Here is an 8691-nt window from a genome sequence, read left to right as displayed (position 1 = left end):
CATCTAGGCCTGGGTTGTATTTCAGGTCTAAGCCCATAAAAGCAGCAAAACCAGATGGGCAATGCCAGGACCAGCTGCGACAACTATTGACCCTCTCTTCCTGGTGCCAACCAATCAGTGGTGACCACGACCCTGAAAGTATTCACCTAGAAAAGCTGATGACTATTCTATTGAGATCCTTCCCTAAGACCTCTCCTAAACGCTCAGCCTTCAAAACCCAAGCCTAAGGAATCAGCATCCCCGGGAGCATGCCCCGGGGCATTCCCTAAACTCTAAGGGACCTGAGACTTGCAACCAAGGGGCCTGTCTCTAAGGCCCCCTTTCTTCTGACTGGCCAGTGAGCTGAAGGCAGCCCTGCCTTGGCCCATTTCTTTCTCATAATGTTCCTCGAGAGCAAAAGCAGCCCCGCCTACTCTCGCTCCTGTTGCTTCTTCTCTCCTTAGCCCTTCCTTAGTTCGCTGCCCCCAGCTTTAACAAACGCACTCTCAAAATCAGCTGGAATCTTCTCTCAAAATGCTGTGAAATCTTTCCTGCATGACGTCAAGACCCTCATCGGGGCAGTCCCTGTCTGGTAACAAGGAGAATCCACAGGCTACTTGGCTGAGCTGGCAGAGCTCAGAGTTGCACCCCAGTCTGCTGGTCCTGAAGCCTGCTCTGATTCCATGCGCTCTCTGCAGCTGTGAACAGAGGGTGGCAGTTCAGCTGAAATGGGTCAGGGGTGAATGGGAGTGCAAGGCCACCACCAGGGCGTGGCACGAATGGGTGGGCATCAAGGCAGAGCTGGGAGTCAGGCCGGGCAGTGCCTGGGGGTGAGGGTCTGCTCCTTTCCATGTTGTCATCCTTTTGCCAAGGCCAGCGATGCAGCTGGACCTTTGTTTCCCTAGCCACCCTCACCCTCTCTGGACCAGCGCTTCTTCCAGGTTTAGCCAATAACTAGTGCAGCGGGAGGGTTCAGAGCGCCTTCTAGTGGCCTCCAGGATGTATCAAAGCCTGAAGCCCAGGCTGGCCCTGCCCTGTAGACAGGAACTAGAGCTCCCACCACCCTAACACGCCCCTGCCTGGCTCTGGGCTCTGCACTAGAGAATTCAGGCCTGGACCCCATCCCTATGCATGTGTTCCTGTATCAGACTATCTGTCTTTATCCATTTCCACTTGCTCCCCAGTCTCTCAGTCCATCTCTGCCCATCTTGGCCACACCAGTCTCAGCCTCCCTCAGTCCCCTAGCAGGACAGATGAGCTGAATCAAAGTAGAAGGGTGGCATCCTAAAAAGAACTCTAGGTTCAAAGGATGCTGAGATGCTGAGACCTACAAGCTGAGAGAGAAGAGAAAGCTGGGAAGGGGAGTCCAGCCAGGGTGACCTGCAGTCTTGTCTCTGGTACCCCGATCTGGGGTGGCATATAAGGCCTGCTGACCAGGCAGGAGCAGGAGCTGCATTCCAGAAGGAATGGTTCAGCCCTAACTGGTTTGGCTCGGTGGATAGAGGCGTTGGCCTGCGGACTGAAGGGTCCCAAGTTCGATTCCGGTCAAGGGCACATGCCCGGGTTGCGGGCTCAATCATTAGGGGTTGTGCAGGAGGCAGCTGATCAATGATTCTCTCTCATCATTGCTGTTTCTATTTCTCTCTCCCTCCCTCTCTCTTCCTCTCTGAAATCAATAAAAAAATATACATCTACACGATGGAATACTATGCTGCTATAAAAAAGAAGGAACTCTTACCATTTGCAACAGCATGGATGGAACTGGAGAGCATTATGCTAAGTGAAATAAGCCAGTCAATGAAGGAAAAATACCACATGATCTCACTCATTAATGGATAATAAAGACCATTATAAACTTATGAACAATAATAGATACAGAGGCAGAGCTGCCTCAAACAGATTGTCAAACTGCAGCGGGAAGGCCGGGGAGGGTTGGGGGGCAGGAGGGAGCGGGGGTAAGAGATCAACCGAAGAACTTGTATGCATGCATATAAGCATAACCAATGGACATAAGACACTGGGGGTAGGGGAGGCCAGGGGATTGTCAAGGGCGGGTGGGAAAAAAGGACACATATGTAATACCCTTTGTAATACTTTAAGCAATAAAAAAATTAAAAAAGGAATGTTTCAGGTCCTGGTTCTTAGTCCCAGGAGGGGAACTAGATCCCAGGAGAAGGGGCAGGAGAATAAAGCCCAAAGTGGTGCATAGGAGCCACGCTTCGGTGCTGAGAGAACCCACTGAGGCCACAGGAAAGACCTGGCCCGATTACCTGCTCTCTAGCCCTCTTACCCCTCCACTAGCTCCCTCCTCTCATACTCCGAATAGAGCCTAGGCCAGGCAACCTTACAGCATCCAGAATACTTTTATTGCCACAATCAAGATACAGCCTGCTCAGAGCCCGATAGGGGGCCCACCCCTCAGGAACACAGGGAGAAACAGACGCTGGGTATGTACGCAACAGAGAAAATCCGGCTCCAAAGAAACCTGTGGGAGGGCAGCACAGTTCAGCCTGATTGTGGTTTTGGGCCCTCACCCTAGAGGCTAGAACCAAGTCTTGGCCTATAGCTGTTGCCCACTCAGAGACCACTGCCGAAAGGCAGATACAGACTCTCCAGCTCTGCTGTCATAGGAAGACCATACCAAGAATGTCAAACTCTCAGCCCACGGGCCGCATGCCTCGTTTATTTGGCCCGTGTCAGCCTTTGAGTTTGACATGCTTGACCCATGCAGCATCCGGGGGCAGACAGGAACCCCGCAGGAGGGCTCCAAGGCACCTGGCTCTCACAGGGGCCCACTCAAGTTCCTGAACTAGTCCCTGCAGACTAAACACCACTGTGCTGCCTGGTGGAGGTAGGTGCTGGGCAGGGTGGGCGGGAGCCCAACCTCCTCTCAGCCCTGTGCCGGCCCACGTGGGTGCTAGAGAAACCCTATGGCAGGGTGACAATATGGTGATGGGGTTAGCAAGAGGTCAGGTTAAAAAAAAAAAAAGTCACGTTAGGGAAGCTCTGAGTCACCTTGGTCCGATCTTGAGTTCTCTTTCTTCATCAGGATCTAAAAGGCTATGGCACTGAGTCCTGAATAGCAGTTCTAGGGTGAAGGGAGCCAGCATCGATACTGTTGGCCGGTGACAGCCCACCAGGGGATCAGAGCTCCTGGGATACAGCCCGCAGAACTGGGGGGGCTGCTGCCCACTCCTCAGCTAGGCTATTCTTGGAGGTGAGGGAGGTAGGAGTGAATGCCCCACAGCCTGGGAACCACAGAAAACACAGCCCACCCCTGCCTGCAGGGGGAAACGGGCTGCCCCAGAGAGCCACAATTGGGCTGTTGTGCAGCGAGGCCACAGGGAAGCCAGCAGCTCCAGCTACCCGTGGCCAGCGGCAGCGGTACCTGTGGCCAGCCAGTGGGAAGGATCACCCTAGGGACAAGGAGCCCATCGCTGGGATGTCTGGGGGCAGGGACAGCTCAGTGATATCCCTCACAGGAAGTCTGAGGGGCCAGGGCCTAGTGGGCCATGTGAAATGGCCACAGGAGTAGAAGGAACACATGGACCCTGAGTTGGGGGATTGGATCCAGGTGCAGCCAATCCACCTGCTGCCGGTCCTGAGGTCACGATGATTCCATCAGCAGCAGCATTCTCTCCATTAAGAGTCCCTTGAGTGAGTCCAGACTATTTCTTCCTTCCTCTCTCCCAGAGAAAGGGTAAGAAACGGCACTTCCCAATGGCAGATGTTTCATAACCCAAGACGTATGGCCTTGAAAGGTCAGTTACAAACTGCTAAACTCATGGGCCACGGCAGCCTGGGAGGTCAAGAGCAGCAGCTGTGCCAAGCCATCCCACAGCCCTGCCTGGCACAAGAATCAGGGCCCAAGGAGCAGGAATTTCAGGTAGGCCAGGGTCGTGGCATTGGCCAGCATCTCAATGTGCTCGCTGCCTGGCAGCTCCTGCAGTGAGACCTGGTGTTCCTGGCGGCTGCGCCAGGTCTGGCACTGCAGGGCACTCTGCAAGTTCACAGTGCCATCGCCATCACCAAAGTAGATTTTAGGGTCACGGTCTGGGAAACTCTCATAGTAGAAGGAATCTGGTGTGGGGACACCCGTGCCATAGAGGCAGTGCAGTGGCACGCCAGGTGGCACCATGGCTTCAACCAGCCCCTCCGTGTCCTGCCGCATGAGCCAGCCGTCTTCGAAGCCAATGTCCTGGAAGAACTGGCGATAGTCGCGCAACGTGTAATTGGTCGTGGATGTGCGTACAAAGACCTTCTCAGGTGACCAGGTATAGTTGTAGGGCAGCAGCCAGCTGGTAGAGACAGCAGTCCGCTGCTGCTCCCGGATCTTCAGGGGACTGATGACTGGGATCCGGTTGTTGTCCCCTGCGGGGAGAGGGCTCCAGTCAGTCAGTGCTCAGGAATGCAAGCTGGCTGGGCACCATGTTCACCGCCACGGCCCCTGCTGGACCCCAACCAGTGGCCCAGTCAGCACACCAGTCTCTCCAGTTATCGTTATAACTCCCATGCCTGCATTCCCTTTTATTGTTTCCCTGTAATTTTGCTACATCTGGGAAGCACCCAACCAACACTTGTTTCTTTCCTTCTGCATTTCTTCACCAGGTATTTAGGCAACACACACCCACAAGGTGAATTACCACTGGGCCTGTAGGCACTGACCTTATCCAAGGTGAACCAGCAGGTTGTCAGTCCAGAGGCACAATCCTTTTTTTTTTTTAAATTACAATGAGCTATGCAAATATTTTTCTTTTTCTAGGCTTAGAACTGCAGCCAGCCAGTCCTGCCTGTTGCTGACCTGGGCAGCCAGGCCCCCCAGGCAGGTCTGCAGACTAGAGCATGAGTCCTTCAAACACAGGAATGCCAACAATACACACACACCCAGTTGCCAGTGAAACTTCCAGAGGGTGAGTTGGAACTTGGGAATGGGAGCCTCTTGACCCTGTTGAGGACCCATGGCCACCCATCACTCTACCTCTCTGACCACAGAACCACCGCTCTGCCTGGCGGGGCCTGGTTCTAAGACTCCTGAGGAAAGGGAGGCCCCCATCTAGGGGTCCATGACTATCACCCTTCCCACCGCCGTCCTGCTCCCAGATTGCCAGGGCCTGAAAGAACAGTTTCCCAGTATCTGAGGCAAAGCCAATCCAGGGTCACTACAGGGACAGGCACTGGTCTGACCTGATCACAACAAGCAGATCAGGCAGTGCCGGTGACTTGAGGAAGAAAGCTCATCAGATGGTTGGCCCAGCCCTGTGGGCACTGACCTTATCCAAGGTGAACCAGCAGGTTGTCAGCCCAGAGGCACAATCCTGGTTTATGGCTCCTAAAGTGAGGGGCCATGGGGCTCACACCAGTTCTGGCAGAGGGAGGGAAGCCCTATGGCTGTAGCTGGCAGATCCTGACAGACATGAAAATGCAGGTGGCCCTGGCTGGCGTGGCTCAGTTGGTTGGGTGTTGTCCTGTGCACTGAAGGTTGTCGGTTCAATTCCCAGTCAGCACCCAGCCAAGGGTTGTGGGCTTGATCCCCGGTAGGGGGGCATGCAGAAGGTGGCTGATCCATGTTTCAATCTCACACGGATGTTTCTCTCTCTCCCTCTTCCTTCTTCTCCCATTTTAAAAAAAATCAATTAAAATATTTAAAACAAAAAAGAAAGTTCAGGTAAATTGGGGAGAAATGGAATGGGGAAGAGGTGACTTTCCCAACTGCCTAGCAAGCAGGCCCAACCAGATCTGCACCTGCTTCCTCCTTGTGTTGCCAACAGAGGTTCTGAGCTGCTGCACATGGAGGTGCAGCTCATAAACAGGAAACTGTCGTCTAGCCTTCCTTCTCTGGGGCAAAGGTGGGAATGAAAGAGTGAGTATGAGGATAGGGGAGAGGGAGAAGGTTCCCCCAAAGAACTCTGGGTCAAACCAAGTTAGGCAGCCAGGCCTGCGCAGAGTGCGTGTACACGTGTGCACAAGCAAGACCTGCATGACCGAGAGTATGTCCATGTACATGCTGTAAGACACGTGCACAGGTAACCAAGGTCCTCAACGAGAGAGGTGACATTATTTGGAAAAGAATACGTTCTGGAGAAAGAAGGGTTCCCCAGGAGGACACTGTAGAGGGGAAGAGAGGGTGCCACCCCAACACCAGCCCCCGCATGCTGGACCAGGCAGTGTCTTACCTGAGGCCAGGACGCGAAAGGTCTTGGCCACGCCCCCCCAGGGCGCACCCAGTGCCACGAAGGCACGGATATACTTGTCCTTCCAGGCCTGTGGCTGTCGCTGCAGAAAGTAGAGCGTGTACATGTTGCCCATGCTGTGGGCAACCAGCACCACGGGGCCCCCATACAGCTGGTGCATCTCCTCGATCATCTCCCGGAGGGCCAGGAAGTAGGGCCCATTCTCATCTGCAGGCCAGAGCCAGGCGGGAGTCAGGCGCGAAGGGTCCTGGGGCCTGAACTATGAGTGTCTCTCAGGCCAGACCCAGGACTAGGAGAGGATGCTACAATTCAAGTGGGAGTAATATGGTTTCCCCTCCCGTTCAATGAGGGTAGGGAACAAAGGGGCTCCCCTTCCCCCTTCTCAGACTCACTATCTCTCTCCAGGGCTCAGAGACCCAGAAATCCTGGGGTGACGGAGGGGGAAAGACAGGACAGATTGACCAGGAGTAAGGGAGAGCCTAGGGCCTATGGTGACTGTGACCCCCTGTCCCCACCTCCCATGACCTCAGCGGGAAACAAGGGTGATCACTTACTTGGGGCTCGGCGCCAGTCATAAGGGGCCCCCCGGACGTCCTCACCCCTTGTGTAGCCCCAGCTCACAAGGCTCTCTACCATGGTGTGGAAATAGGAACCTATACACAGAGAGGTACAGGATTAGTCCTGACTGGTGTGGCTCAGTTGGTTGAGCATTGTCCCATGTCCCATGCACCAAGAGGTCACCAGTTCAATTCCTGGTCAGGGCACAAGCTGGGTTGCAGGCTCCATCCCCAGAAGGGGGCGTGCAGGAGGCAGCCAATCAATATTTCTCTCTCTCTCCCTCTTCCTTCCTCTCTCTAAAGTCAATTAAAAAAAAAAAAAAGCCCTAACTGGTTTGGCTCAGTGGATAGAGAGTTGGCCTGCAGACTGAAGGGTCCCAGGTTCGATTCCGGTCATGGTTGTGGGCACATCCCTGGTGGGGGGTGTGCAGGAGGCGGCTGATCGATGTTTCTAGCTCTCTATCCCTCTCCCTTCCTCTCTATAAAAAAATCAATAAAAATATTTTTTTTTAAATTCATTAAAAAAAAGAAAAAAAGAGCCCTAGCCAGTTTGGCTCAGTGGATAAAGCGACTGAAAGGTCCTAGGTTTGATTCCGGTCAAGGGCATGTACCTCGGTTGCAGGTTCCCTGGCCCTGGTCGGGGTGAGTGCAGGAAGCAACCAATCGATGTGTCCCTCACATCGATTTTTCTCTCTCCTTCTCCCTCTCCCTTACACTCTCTCTAAAAATCAATGGAAAAATATCCTCAGCTGAGGATTAACAAAACAAAAAAAAAAGAAAGAAATGCATAGGATTAGAGAGGGTATTGCCAGTGCCAGCCACCTATAACATGCCTGCCAAAGACACTGTGACCTCTACCGCAGGGAGATCCCTGAAGGAGTGCTCTCTGCCCACACTGACAGAGAACCACTCTGCCTTCAAACTGAGTGGTTCCTCCCACACTAGGAGTCCCGCAAAACCTCCAGCCTCATTCCCCAGAGAGCATGAGAAGGGCCACATACCCACACTGCTTTTGCTGGGATCCAGGAACTCCAGGGAGAAGGTCTCCCCAAAGCCAGGGACATGCACGTCCACACCATCGGGAAACTGGGTGGCCCGGGACGTCCTGTTGTAGACCAGCCTGTCAGGAGGGAATACTGAGCTGGTGACCCAATGTTGGCACTGAATTCGAGTCCCAATTCTGCCCTGTGTCCTGAGCCACACTCCCTTCTCACCCTCAGGTTTGGTCACTTGTACAAGGGAGACCAGAAAGTAACTGGGGGTTCAGAGTTAGTCACTGAAGATTGCTTCTGTGCATTGTTCTGAGCTAAGAATAATTTTAGCTGCCCCTCCCCCTTTAACTTGAATTAGGGTCCTTGCCCATAATAATTGCCATTAATTATATGGTAGGGCGAACTTCTATTTACTAAGCACTTGTTCTTATCATTCTGTAATGATCCATTGAAGCCCCCAGGGCACCTTACCTCAGCCCTAGCTCTTCTATCTTATATACAAACTAGAGCAGTGGTTCTCAACCTTCCTAATGCCGCGACCCTTTAATACAGTTCCTCATGTTGTGGTGACTCCCAACCATAAAATTATTTTCGTTGCTACTTCATAACTGTAATTTTGCTACTGTTATGAATCGTAATGTAAATATCTGATATGCAGGATGTATTTTCATTGTTACAAATTGAACATAATTAAAGCATAGTGATTAATCACAAAAACAATATGTAATTATATATGCGTTTTCCGATGGTCTTAGGCGACCCCTGTGAAAGGGTCGTTCGACCCCCAAAGGGGTCTCGACCCACAGGTTGAGAACCACTGGGTTAGAGCATCATCCTGATACATCAAGGTTGCAGGTTCAATCCCCAGTCATTGCACATAAAGAATCAACCAATGAATGAATAAATAAGTGGAACAATAAATCTCTCTCTCTCTCTCTCTCTCTCTCAAATCAAATTTTTATAAAAGAGGAG

General features: G+C 52.6%; 1 protein-coding gene across 1 annotated transcript in view; it reads right to left on the bottom strand.

Moving 5' to 3' along the window:
• Window positions 1–2323: 2323 nt before the first annotated feature.
• PLA2G15 (phospholipase A2 group XV) overlaps window positions 2324–8691 on the bottom strand; it is a 13436-nt gene continuing 7068 nt past the window's right edge. The window contains exons 3-6 of the mRNA XM_006099463.3: window positions 7729–7847; window positions 6725–6823; window positions 6153–6377; window positions 2324–4350 (exon numbers count right to left, since the gene is read on the bottom strand). Coding sequence (XP_006099525.1) covers window positions 3839–4350; window positions 6153–6377; window positions 6725–6823; window positions 7729–7847 — 955 coding nt within the window. The 3' untranslated portion in view covers window positions 2324–3838. The remainder of the gene's footprint in view (window positions 4351–6152; window positions 6378–6724; window positions 6824–7728; window positions 7848–8691) is intronic.

The sequence above is a fragment of the Myotis lucifugus genome, unplaced genomic scaffold, assembly GCF_000147115.1.
Source record: "Myotis lucifugus unplaced genomic scaffold, Myoluc2.0 scaffold_274, whole genome shotgun sequence".
NCBI lineage: Eukaryota > Metazoa > Chordata > Mammalia > Chiroptera > Vespertilionidae > Myotis > Myotis lucifugus.
The sequence above is the reverse complement of the archived record's forward strand: the minus strand, read 5'-3'. Positions and strand labels throughout refer to the sequence as shown.